At 48.2% G+C, this 12,518-nt stretch overlaps 2 protein-coding genes and 1 pseudogene across 2 annotated transcripts; 1 reads left to right on the forward strand and 2 right to left on the reverse strand.

Annotated features, from left to right (window-relative positions):
- Window positions 1–682: 682 nt before the first annotated feature.
- Window positions 683–1,567, reverse strand: LOC122013544. The gene has a single exon (XM_042569809.1). The coding sequence runs from the start codon at window positions 1,565–1,567 to the stop codon at window positions 683–685; it is 885 nt and encodes a 294-aa protein (XP_042425743.1).
- On the forward strand, window positions 1,464–1,535 carry LOC122018278 (annotated as a pseudogene).
- An 8,251-nt stretch (window positions 1,568–9,818) lies between the features above and the next one.
- On the reverse strand, window positions 9,819–11,482 carry LOC122016698 (peroxidase 21-like). Its single transcript, XM_042574081.1, has 5 exons — window positions 11,155–11,482; window positions 10,937–11,088; window positions 10,658–10,846; window positions 10,411–10,576; window positions 9,819–10,333 (listed from the first exon to the last, which is right to left on the reverse strand). The coding sequence occupies exons 1-5, from the start codon at window positions 11,465–11,467 to the stop codon at window positions 9,924–9,926; spliced, it is 1,230 nt and encodes a 409-aa protein (XP_042430015.1). The 5' UTR covers window positions 11,468–11,482; the 3' UTR covers window positions 9,819–9,923.
- Window positions 11,483–12,518: the final 1,036 nt, after the last annotated feature.

Genomic DNA, 12,518 nt, shown 5'->3' on the forward strand with positions numbered 1-12,518 from the left:
TTTGGGGTCCTCCTTCATATCCATAATGATGAAGTCCGTGGGGATGACACAACCCCCCACTTCTACTGGAACGTCTTCCACTATACCCATTGGGTATCTACATGAATGGTCAGCCAACTGCAGTGCCATAGTAGTCAGTTTAATGCTCTGGAGTCCCAGCTTCTTGCACAGAGAGTACGAGAGTAGGCTGACACTAGCTCCCAGATTACAGAAGGCTCTCGGTATGAGTTCAGAGCTGATTTTGCACGGTATGGAGAAACTTCCTGGATCCTGAAGTTTTGGTGGGGAATTCGCCATAAAAAGAGCACTACAACCCTCTGTCAGTGCTATAGTCTCGAAATCACCTTTTTGCCTTCTATTGGATAAGATTCCCTTTAAAAATTTTACAAACTTCGACATCTGGTGCAGCACATCTAACAATGATACATCAACGCAAATCTCTTTAACCTTTTTCAGAAACCAGTGAAACTCTTCATCCTTTTGGGATGCTATAAGCTTTTGATGGAATGAGATCCTCTGATTTTGTGGGGTAGTCTGGCAAGCTTCTCCAATCTTTTTAGTGCCCTCTTCTCCATCCCTGTTTTGAGTCTAATTGGGCATTAGGAGAGTGGGTTCCTTTTCTGAGTCAACCTCCATCTGAGTGATGACTTGAGAGTTTCCCACAATAGGTCCGCTCCACAGCTCAATGCGATTGCAATGTTCCACCGGATTTAGATATGGTTTCCCTGGGAATGTACCCTATGCTCTTGAGATGGACTGAGCTATCTGGGCTATCTTGCATCTTCTGGTGTTTTTCTGAGTTCTCCAGCCTCTGAGTCAGTTGCTTAATCTCGCTCCTCATCTCCTTTTGTTCCGAGAGAGCTTCCTCAAACATCTTTTCAATCCTAAGCAGTTGTGTAGGTTGTTGCTGTTGATGAGCCTGTTGTCCATGTTGGTAGGTCTGATGTGCCGACCCCTGATCCTGATTATTTCGGTATGAAAAGTTGGGGTGGTTCATCCATCCAAGGTTGTATGTGTTGGAGTACGGGTTGTTTTGCCTCTGATTGTAGCCAGTTATTGCATCGCATTGCTCAAGCTGGTTTATTTGTGCCTGCATTGGCCCAAGGGGGCAAGTGTCTTGAGCATGGTCCGCACTTCCGCATATGTCGCAAGCACAGACTATTGCATTAGCTATGTTGCTACCCATGGCTTCAAATCTCTTAGTCAAGGCGTCCAACTTTGCAGACATGAGTGTGAATGCATCCACCTCGAATTTTCCTGACGCCTTTATCTGATTTCCTGAGAAAGCACCGCTAGATCTTTCAGATACCCACTGATGGTGGTTTAGTGCCACATTTTCTATTATCTTTTCAGCTTCATCAAGACTTTTGTTCATCAGTGCTCCTTCTGTCGCAGAATCCAATGATACTTTCGTGTGATAATTTATTCCGTTATAGAAGGTGTGTAGAACCAGCCACTTCTCAAGGCCATGATGGGGGCACTGTCTTTGCATGCTCTTGAACCGGTCCCAGGCTTCAAATAGGGATTCTGAGTCTATCTGCTTGAAGCTGGCAATCAGGTTCCTCATGTGGGCAGTCTTACTTGGGGGGTAGAACTTGTCTAAGAATTTCTGCTCTCATTGCTCCCAAGACGATATGCTATCTGCTGGTAGAAAATTCAGCCACTGCTTGGCCCTGTCTTTCAGAGAGAATCCAAAAAGAATTAGTCTCACCGATTCTGGAGGAACTTCATTCACCTTCATCGTGCCACAAATTTCATAAAATAGCTCTAGATGATGATTCGGGTCTTCGTGTGGCCCCCCTCCGAACTGATTTTGTTGGACCATGTGGATTACTGCGAGCTTGATCTCAAAGTTGTCAGCATCGATGGGTGGTCGGGTGATACTGGATTGGACCCCTCGTGCATATGGTGTCGCATAATCTTTCAGCAGTTTATCGGTCATTCCTGAGGGTTCTTTTGCTGCTTGGAAAGCCTTCTGTAAGTTTCTTCTCCTCAGAAAGGTCCTGTCAATCTCCGGATCAAATGGTAGCAGCTGTCCTGAAATGTTAGTTCTATGCATGCAAAAGAAAAGATATAGAATATGACAATACGAAATGAAGAATGATAGGGGAAAGAATTAAGATGCAGTAAACAAAAGAAAGAAGCCTAGTCTAGTCCAATGTGACTTAGCTAGTGTTATGGACGCAATCCCCGGCAACAGCGCCAAAAACTTATTACGTTTCCGCAAGTGCACGGATTCATCGTCAGTAATAAAAATATCGATCCCACAGGGACTGGCTATAAGCACTAGCAATCGCTCACTTATGATTAGCTAGACTACCAAGGGTCTTGATTAGGCTAAGGGAAAAGGAAGGTCGAGGGAGAGAGTCAAGAGTCGCAAGGTCGAAATATTACTTGGTGATGAGGAGTTCCAGGGGTTCGGTTTCGTCGTGGTAGTATTGATGCGTCTCGGTTTGTCTTATTCTCGTTGTCCTTATTCCTGCTATTGCCGGAAGCTAAGTGGGCATTCTCAAGAGCCAGATTTGGGCAATGCCCTAAGAAGTTCTGTCACGGTTTACCCCTGTCACTAGGGCACCTCGGCAAATCTTGAGATCATAACTCTAACTAGTAAATTGAGAATGGTGAGTGGAGCTAAGCTTGGTCTCTCGCTCCCTTCGGGAGAATTTGTAGGACCGTTGCTGCCGGCTAGGAGGGGGTTGTTGGATAGCCCTGTTGAATAAAAAGAAAGACAACCCTTCCTCGAACTCTTTAAGCTAACACTTGCATAAATAAAGTAAAGCAGTAAATTAAAATCATAAAGAACGAGGCACAAGATATTTACTTGGTTACAACCGATGTGGTTGTTAATCCAAGGAAGATTAAGCACTAAAAACTCCTTCAGGCGGAGAAGCCTCTTACAACGTTGAAGCGCAGAAACAGAAGCTTTAACTACAACTCTAAAGCACAAGCGTTGGAATTACAAGTAATGAGTCTGTTAAAAAGCTTCTGGACCAAGGCTATATTTATAGCCTTAGTCGGGGCGCTTGGAAAGGTTCCGGGCGCCCTGGGGGGATAAAACTTTATCCCTCAATGTTCAAAACGCATTGGACATGTTCTGGTCAAACATGCTGGTCCGGGCGCCCGGAGGGGTTCCGGGCTCCCCGGGTTGGTCTGAGCGCCCCGGACTGTTCAGGGCACCCCGGACCAGTAAAGTCAACCTGTGTTGACTTTTTCATCCGGGACCACTGCTTTGGTTTGGTTCGGCTCGGTCCGGGTCTTTTACTACGAATCCGCTCGCTTGGGTGATCTCTGTCATCCGGAAAAGGGCTCACCCGAACCCAACTTCCGGTCTTCTCGAGCAGCCTTCCGCTCCGGCTTCTCGTCCCTCGGAACCGCTGCGTGTTTTCTTCTCGTCCACCAGCGTACTCATCCGCAGTCTTCGTCCCTCAGTCGCACCTCGTGCCGACCTTCTCGCTAGCTGCGTCTCTTGCTCCCCGAGCAATCTTCCGCTCCGGCTTTTATCCCTCGGAACCAGCGCACGCTTTCTTCTCGTCCACCGGGGTACTCTTCCGCAACACCTCGGACGCACCGCGTGCTGTCCTTCTCGCTAGCTGCGTCTTCCGCTCGAGTACCTGTGTTCCTAAGCTCCTGCACACTTAGACACAAGGTTAGAAATACACAGGACCTAACTTAACTTGTTGATCACACCAAAAAAACCTTGGGGTTACAGGGCAGATATCCGAACAAAATAATAGATATTATGAATACAAGATAAAAGATGCGACCATGTGAAGAATATATGTGCATCAGTCATGTGAATGTGCGCTAAAACATGCGTAGAAGATCATAATATTTGCGCACATCAATATGCAGAACAAGATACATGGACCAAAGACGTATAGGTCAGGATATGTGGACGAAGGCTTACAAGGCGATAGGCGCAGGTCTGGATCTATCTAGATAGACCGAATGGCAAATATAGGGCAGGACGTACAGGTATGGATTTGCGGGACAACAAACAAGTCAGAGAATGCACCAGGAAAGACAGGTATGTGCATACAGGTCAAGATTTACAGATACGAGGACCCAGTTGAGGGTTAACATACCAGGGCGAGCCTATACTATGCGACAATCAAGCTAGAGAATCATAACAACCCGTCAGAGAGTAATCATCACATGTCAGGAAATATGCTAACGGTCTGTGGCTCGTTGCCTCCTGATCCCTCCTCAGACCAATAGAAAGATGACACGTGTCATTCACCGCAGACAAATCTTGACACCCGACATTCTCTGACACTTGTTAGACTCCAGAATCATCCACTACCATATAAAAAGGAGGCTTTGCCTCTACGCAGGTACGCTCACTCATCTTTTCATTCTCGTCTTTTACTTTTCATCCTTTCACTGTGCTTTTGGGGAAAAAGTACCTGACTTGAGCGTCGGAGGACCTGACCCGGGGATTTTTTCCCTGGTTCTTGATCTCTAACGCAGAGGCGGCTTGTCTGAGTGTGTGCAGAACCCTCGCGTCGTTTTCATCGTCGTCACCCCCTATCATCCACCCGTGGGAATCTTTCCAGGAGGTACCAGGTCACCTAGGCGCTTCCACGACTTTTCGTCAAGACCAGCGACAGCGCGGCCAACCTCTGTCCGACTTAGCTTCCGGACGGGATCAAATTTAGTGTCGTCTATGGGAATCTTCTCCACCTGTTCTGGGACGTGAAGATGGACGATGTCGGGAGGTTCTCTGTCATTATCACAGTTCAGGAAGATCCCGACAAACATATTATCTTCTACCCTCACTACACCAGTATTCAGGAGTTGAGGGATCGGATCAAGCTTCGACTGGTCGATAGGTTAGTTTTTCTATTATGTTTTTTCCCTGACTCCACGGGTATTCGAGAGTCAAGGGACTGAGACAAACCCTTAGCCGGTTGGCATGACTCCCCGATCAGGTACGTTACATGCTCTTCCCCTTTTTTACGGTTATAGGAGCTGCTATAACTCCCGGATAAGAGAGTAAGATCCTAGTTCCTTGATCAAAGACTAGGACCTTCAATTTTTGATCGGACACTAGGGGCCCAGCTCCCCGCTCATACACTAGGGACACAGCTCCCCGATCATTAGCTCGCAGTACGACTTCTCGATCAGGATCTAGGGGTCTCGTTCTTTGATTACAGGCTAGGGGTCTTGCTCTCCGATCAGGGACCAGGGGCCCAACTCCCCGATCATGTGTGTTATAGGCTCTGCACCCTTCACCATGAAGCTTTTGCATCCTCTTACTGCTACAGGCTTTGCACCCTTCACCATGAGGCTCTGCATCCTCATACTGTTACAGACTCTGCACCATTCATCATAGGGCTCAGCATGCTCTTACTGCTATAGGCGCTTCACTCTATTATTATTATATACTCTGCATCCTCCACCTGTTTTGCATTCTTTTACATCTACAGGCTCTGCTCTCTTCACCCGCAGTGCTCTGCTTCCTTTTATTGCTAGGGGCTCTGCTCCCTTATATGACTATGAGCTTCACTTCCTTTGACGGTCGGGGCTCAGATTATTCTCTCCCTGACTCCGCGGACATTTGGGAGTCATGGGATCGACACTATTTCTCTCCCTGATTTCACAGGTATTTTGGAGTTGAGGGACCAAGACAGATCCTCAGTCGGTCGACACCACTCCGCGGTCAGGTATGATAAAGGCTCTCCTCCCTCATATTGCTACGAGCTCCGCTTCTATGTATTTCAGGGCTTATCTTCCCCCTTTTCGGGGTCGAGCTATCGCCACTGATCTCGGACCAGAGTATCACCACCGGTCTCGAATTGAAGTATCGATAACGATCTCCCGGTCAGGTCTCCAGATCAATTCCTGGTCATGTCTCCAGATCAAGTATTGGTCAGGCCTCCAAAACATTTCCTGGTCAGGCCTCCAGAGCATTTCTTGGTCAGGTCTCTAGATCAATTCCTGGTCAGGTCTCCAGATCAAGTACTGGTCAGGCCTCTAGAACTTTTCCTGGTCAGGCCTCCAGAACATTTCCTGGTCAGGCCTCCAGAACATTTCTTGGTCAGGTCTCCATATCAATATTTAGTCAGGTCTCCAGATCAAGTACTGGTCAGGCCTCCAGAACTTTTCCTGGTCAGGCCTCTAGAGCATTTCTTGGTCAGACCTCCAGAGCATTCCCTGGTAAGGCTTTCAGATCATTTCCTGGTCAGGCCTCCAGAACACCTCCTGGTCGGTGTCCCAGACTCTCGCCTCAGTGTGAGTTATAAGTGAGCATGCTCTCACGCCCAACGACCTTCCAGGTCGGTGTCCCAGACTCTTGCCCCAGTGCGAGTTATAAGTGAGCATGCTCTCACGCCTCCAGACTCTTGTCTTGGTGCGAGTTATAAGTGAGCATGCTCTCACACCTCCAACCTCTTGCCCCAGTGCGAGTTATAAGTGAGCATGCTCTTACGCCTCCAGACTCTCGCCCTAGTGCGAGTTATAAGTGAGCATGCTCTCACGCCCAATGACCTTCCAGGTCGGTGTCCCAGACTCTCTCCCCAGTGCAAGTTATAAGTGAGCATGCTCTCACGCCCAACGACCTACCGGTCGCGATTCCAGACTCTCGTCCCAGTGCGAGTTATAAGTGAGCATCCTCTCACGGCCAACGACCTCTCGGTCAGTACTTACTGCTCACTTGTCGCTCTGCTCGGCACTCATCATTCGCATTTCGCTCGTCGCGGTTGCTTGTTGCTACTCGGTTGATACCCACTTTCCCCCTTGCTTGGCATTCGCATAACCGCCTGATTGTTCTACTCCCGTTCGCGCTCCATCAATAGGCTCTACTCGCGTTTGCGCCTAATCCACATGCTTTGCTCTCGGTCGCTTTTAGTCTCTCGGGATCCACGCTCGACTTGGCTCACAGAGCCTTCGCTCCCATTCGCACTCGATCCACGGGCTCTTCTCCCATTCTCATTTGGTCTCAGGCTCTATGTCTATCCAGCGCAGGCTTTGCACCCACTTGACATTCTTTCTATCACACGACCGACCTTCTCTTAGTCGACCGATCAGTATCGCTTGGCCATCTGCTCGGGCGTTTGCTTTGCATCGCTCGACATTATCGATCACCCAGTTGTGATTTATTGTCGCTCGGTCGACACTTTTTCAATCGCGTGCTCACCCGTCCTTCGTCTACTCGCTCAGCATTATCTCGGTAGCATGTTCTGCAGCTTCTTTATTGCTCGGTAGCGATTTATTGACGCTTGGTCAGTATTTTTCTCGGTCGCGATCACGGCTTTTCTCGACCATCATTCTCTTTATTGCTCGGTCGCGATTTATTGACGCTCGGTCAATATTTGTCTCGGTTGCACTCACGGCTTTGCTCGACCATCATTCTCTTTATTGCGTGGTCACGATTTATTGACGCTCAGTCAGCATTCTTCTCAGTCGCGCTCACGGCTCTGCTCGTCCATTATTCTCTCTATTGCCCGGTCATGATTTATTATCTCTCGGTCGATATTTTTTCGGTCGCCCGGTCGTGATTTATTATCGCTCAATCTTGCACTCGACACCGCTCGCCCCTTGTCTTCCAATCCACTCAGCATTTTTTGATCCAGGTCGGTCTTATTCGATGGCCCGATCGCAATTTACTATCGCTCAGTCGACACTTGCTTGGTCGTGCTCACAGGTTTGATAATCCATCAGTCTCTCTATGGCTCGGTTGTGATTTATTGCCGCTCGACCGGTATTTTTTCGATCGCGCATTGACATCGCTCGTTCATCATCTTTCGACTCGTTCGACATTCTCATTATTTCCTGGTCAGTAATTTTCGATCGCCTGGTCACAATTACTGATGCTCGGTTGACATTTTCTCGATCGCGCGCTTGACATCGCTCGCCCATCATCTTCCGACCCACTCGGCAGTCGTCTTATCGCACGGGTACCGTTCAGATGTTCGATCTGGGTTGGTTGTCATTCTATTCGACACTTATAGCCTGGTTGACATTTATAGTTTGCGACTCACTCGTCGTTCTGTCCTATCCTTGTCGTCCGCGTCTCGGTCGTCGTTCTGTCATACACGTTGCTCATATCTCACTCGTCGCTTTGCCCCACATTCCTCGTCCAGTCAGCACTTGTTTTTTACTTCTCGCTCAGCAATTGCCCGATCGCTTTGCTTAGCATTGCCCGATCGCCCGCTCGATATCACTCGATTTCTTGTCCAGCATTGCCACAGCTACTCGTTCGACGTAATAAAGGTGAGCCTAGTGATCTGATTCCGCGTTCGGTAGCGATTCTATTTTGGGCTTGGTCTAGTCAGTCGGACTTGCGCCTCCTTCGACTAGACTTGAAGGAGAGGCTTGTGATGTGGATATAGGTTGAGGGGTAGAGAAGAAATTAGAGGGAGGAAGGAGGACATTTAGTCTTTTCGCTGGTTAGGGCTTTAAGGGGGAAAAGGAGGCACTGTAGCAAGGGGTTGGGTTCGTGTTTTGCCTCACCACCGCCATGAGGAACCAAGAAGAAAGACCTTCTTCCTCCCTCCCATCTCCTCGTCGGCGCCGACCGCCACCTCTCCTTTTCTCTTCCTCTCCTCTGGCCGGCAGGCACCTTCGGTCACCACCTTCCTTTTCTCCATCGCATGTTGTGGCCGCCGCTAACATAAGGAAGAAGGGGCTTTTGGGCTTGGGGTCTCCTCCGTCGCCAGGAGGACAATCACGGGGTCGTCGTCTCCGACGATCCACCTTCCCGCTCTCCCTCTCCCTCTCTCTCTCGCTCTCTCTGCAGCCCGCATCGCCTCCGGCCTTCTCGGCGCGAATGCCGCCAAGCAGCCACACCACTCCTCGTAAACCAGTCGCCGCCTCCTTCCTTCACGCACGCTAGCCTACCGTGGCTCCCCCCGCTCCCTCTCTCGGACGTCGACATCGCCTCTTCGCTCTCCTTTCTCCCTGCCACTCGTTGTCGCCCATTTCGTCCCGACGTCCACATCAACAGGCCACACGCCACCTTTGGTGTGTCGACGTCCACAGTCGCTTCCAACGGCCTCCGGCAGCCAGTGCGGCTCTCGATCGACCGTAGCCAGTGTCGAACGCTACCCTCCAGGGTCACCGCCTAACTTGTGTTCGTTGCCAGGAAGCCAACCGACCACGTTAGTGCAAGATCATCACTAAGCCGCATCCATCCCACATCATCGTCGTGTTCCGGCCTTCAAGCCTCGATTGTGTTTCGAACTGTGTGATTTGTGTCTAGTTTCATTGGTGTTATTATATTTCGGCCTGTGTACCGAAATCTTATTTCGGCCCGCGCGCCGAGGTTTTATTTTGATCTGTATGCTAGTGTCCCCTCCCGGTCTGCGTGTCGTTGTCTTATCTTGACCTACGTGCCAGAGTTATATGTCGACCTACGTGCCGATGTCATATCCCGATCTGCGTGCCGCTATTATATCCCGACCTGCAGCTCATCTTCTGGCTCCATGCCATATCCGGTTTCAAGTTGTCAGATCCAGCTCTCCACCCTGATAGGGCGTCTACTCTTCCGGGTCCCGACAACTCGAGCAGCGCCCCATCCGAGGGCGCCCCACTGGGCCAGGGTACGTCTTCGTACTCGCCTCTCATTTATTTCATTATTATATTATTAGTCTGTTACTTATATGTCCGTTGGATCCGCCTCGAGCCTCGAGGTACCAGGGACCGGGGAGGACCCGATCGCTGGCTGCAGGTAACGTTGACCAGAGGACTTTTGAAGACTTGATCAACACAGAAGCCATCTCAGCACACCCCTTCTCCGGGATATCGCGACTCGATCAACATTCCATCCACCTCATCCGACGGTCCATTTGACTCAGCTTCCGGACGGGATCCCCATATATCACTATATCTGCACTTGCACGTTGTGCTTATTGATTACAAACTTGATACACTTCGACACGATATTACACAGAGCAGTTACATTATCACACAGCCTGCAGCGCTTATGCAGCAGCGTTGACGAACCGGCAGTCTCTCCTGATCTCCCCTTCATTCCCGGTCAGCGGATTGTTCTCCGACATCAACAGCATCGCCTTCGCGAACTGACTGTAGAAGTAGCTGTTGTCAGCTGCCATCAGCTTCACAAACTGGGCAGTGGCTGGGTAAGAAAGCAGCTGCTGGTCGACCTTGAGCAGCCCCTTGTGATTCAGCAAGTTCTTGTAGTACATGTTGTCAATGATCATCGGCGTTTCGCGGTCGTTCCGGGAGTACAGCACTGCCTCCGGGTCAGGGTTCGGTGACGGACAGCGATTGAGGACGTACTTAGCATACTCGGGGTCAAAGGTCGGGTCGACAGTGGGGTAGAGGCGGCCGACGAGGTTGACGCAGTGCACTCGGCCAACAGAGTGAGCCCCTAAAAGCAAAAAAAGGATTGAGTCGACTCTGTTTATTTGGGGAGTAGAAAATAAGAAAAAACAACCAGACAAGTACCTAAGAGAGCAACAGTTCTTTCCGCGTCGATTCCTATGGATTTGAATCTGGAGAGAACGACGGACATGGAGTCATTGTGGTTGGGAATTGACTTATCAGTCACGTCTGCGTGACTTTGCTTGCTGTCCCTTCTACCAGTTTTCATGGGGATGAATGGACCTCCAAGCTACAAAGAAAACCCATCAGATTATTTTTTGTAAAAAAAATGAACATATACATGCATATAGCGTATTTATAGTCATCGTACCATGACTACACCTTCTCTTGCAGAGAGAGCAACTATATCGGCGCAAGACACAGTAGCAGGGCACGCCCTCTCCAGGGCTTCCTTGATGGTGTTCACGTACTTGAAGTTTCTCATGCCAAAGCTCCTATCAACTGATTGCTCAGACAGAATGGTACCGGCCGTTTCCAGCAACAAAGACGCATCACAAGACTGCATGCGCTCGACAACAATTCACAGCTCAAAACACAAACATTAATTTTAGTCTCATCAGAAATAAGGAATTGATTAAGCAAATCTGACCTCGACCATGCAGTCATGGAAGAGATTCCTGACCCAAGACACAGCTGTGTTGCCATGCTCGTTGTAGAGCTTCACAACCTCTTGCTTAACAATCTCCTCGGCCTTGGGGCAGCTCTTGGAGTAGAAGTTTAGTGTGAGGCCAACACCTTCTCCTGCAAAACCAGTTCAAGTTCAAAATTTGTGATACAGCCATAAGAAAAGTTGTGAATTGAACTGACCTCTGGAAGGAGAACTCCAACATGCAAGGATTAATATAACGAACACTCTCGTCTTTGTGTCCATCTTTTTTCTGTCCCCTTCAGCTGCCAGTTGATGAGAGAATGATTCCTTGCATCTCAATTTATATGTGACGTGGGGAACACGAGAGTAACTTGTACTCAGAAATTTGGTTGTGAGAGATTCTGTGGAGTTCTTATCTTGACACTGATGCAGTGGCTCCACCAAGTGGCCAGTCGTCAAACCACACGCAAGTTCACGGGAAGTCCTCACCGACACTCCGAGGCAGGACAAGCAACACTCTGCAAGAGCCATTTCATATGGAAAAATGGTGGGTACAATTGTTCATTAAATTCAACTACTTCAAGAGATAATAAATCATTGTATATTTGTAAACCATATAATTTGCAATGCTATTTGCTTGATTGCTTATGCATGTGCATGGCTCTCGGTTGTTAGTGCATTGCTATCGCCTTATCGATGATCCTTATCCATGGTTTCATTTATTGGTCCACTAGAGCCAATTTGTAAGTGGACCACAATGGAGCCGTTATAGGGTTAGGTATGATTGTTATGGTGACCATATGAGTGATTAACATTTGATTCCATAGTCACTTGCTTCATCACTCCAAATTTCTGTCTAAAAGTTCCTGGTTACGATGGTGTAAAAACTTAACTAAAGATAGCGCTTGGTTTTCTAGGTTATCAAGTGTCATAAAACCAGTGATGATCTTATTTATCGTGTTGTTAAAGATTGCTAGCTTTCAAACAATCACAAGTGTCGTCTCTTTGACAATAAACACTAAAGGATTATACAAGAAAGTGACCTTTGTTGGCCCTGAATGCACACTGCTGAGGAATAGTTAACAGATACAGTAGTAAAGGTGATAAAGTGGGTAGTTTTAAATTAATAGTAGGCCAATCAAGAACAATGGCCTTGTCCTATATGAATCAAAGATCGTTGATGAGTCTATTTTGCAGGCTGGCAATCAATTAACAAGAAAATGACCTCTGTTGGACAGAATAGTTAAGCCGGTATAATTCCAAAAATGAGAAAGTGGATACTTTGTTTATGCTGTCAAATACAGAACTCACCTTTCGTCTTTCTGTTACCTTACAAGTATAATCTGAATGAAACCATGGAAGTAGAAGGCGTTTTATAGCACATAAGCAAGCATTTCCTCCAAAGACGGCAACTTTCATGACCTGGATTCATGGCTAGGATATGAGAGGGATGTCCTTTGCGATTTGATACGTCAAAATGATAGTAGCACTAGCAGCCGAGCATTACTGGAGATACTCATTGAAAGTATTTTCCACATCTTTGTGTGGCATGCACAATTGAGCTTGGCATAAACATACAGGC

The sequence above is a fragment of the Zingiber officinale genome, chromosome 8B (assembly GCF_018446385.1).
Source record: "Zingiber officinale cultivar Zhangliang chromosome 8B, Zo_v1.1, whole genome shotgun sequence".
In the NCBI taxonomy this organism is placed as follows: Eukaryota; Viridiplantae; Streptophyta; class Magnoliopsida; order Zingiberales; family Zingiberaceae; genus Zingiber; species Zingiber officinale.

What these genes read in the sequence shown, in the direction of transcription:
- LOC122013544 (XM_042569809.1), bottom strand. Translation starts at nt 1,567, where the DNA reads ATGAGGAACCTGATTGCCAGCTTCAAGCAGATAGACTCAGAATCCCTA.
- LOC122016698 (XM_042574081.1), bottom strand. Translation starts at nt 11,467, where the DNA reads ATGGCTCTTGCAGAGTGTTGCTTGTCCTGCCTCGGAGTGTCGGTGAGG. An exon ending in TTGGAGTTCTCCTTCCAGAG is followed by an intron (nt 11,089 to 11,154) that starts GTCAGTTCAATT and finishes CTGGTTTTGCAG; the next exon opens with GAGAAGGTGTTGGCCTCACA. An exon ending in CAAGAGAAGGTGTAGTCATG is followed by an intron (nt 10,577 to 10,657) that starts GTACGATGACTA and finishes TTTTCTTTGTAG; the next exon opens with CTTGGAGGTCCATTCATCCC.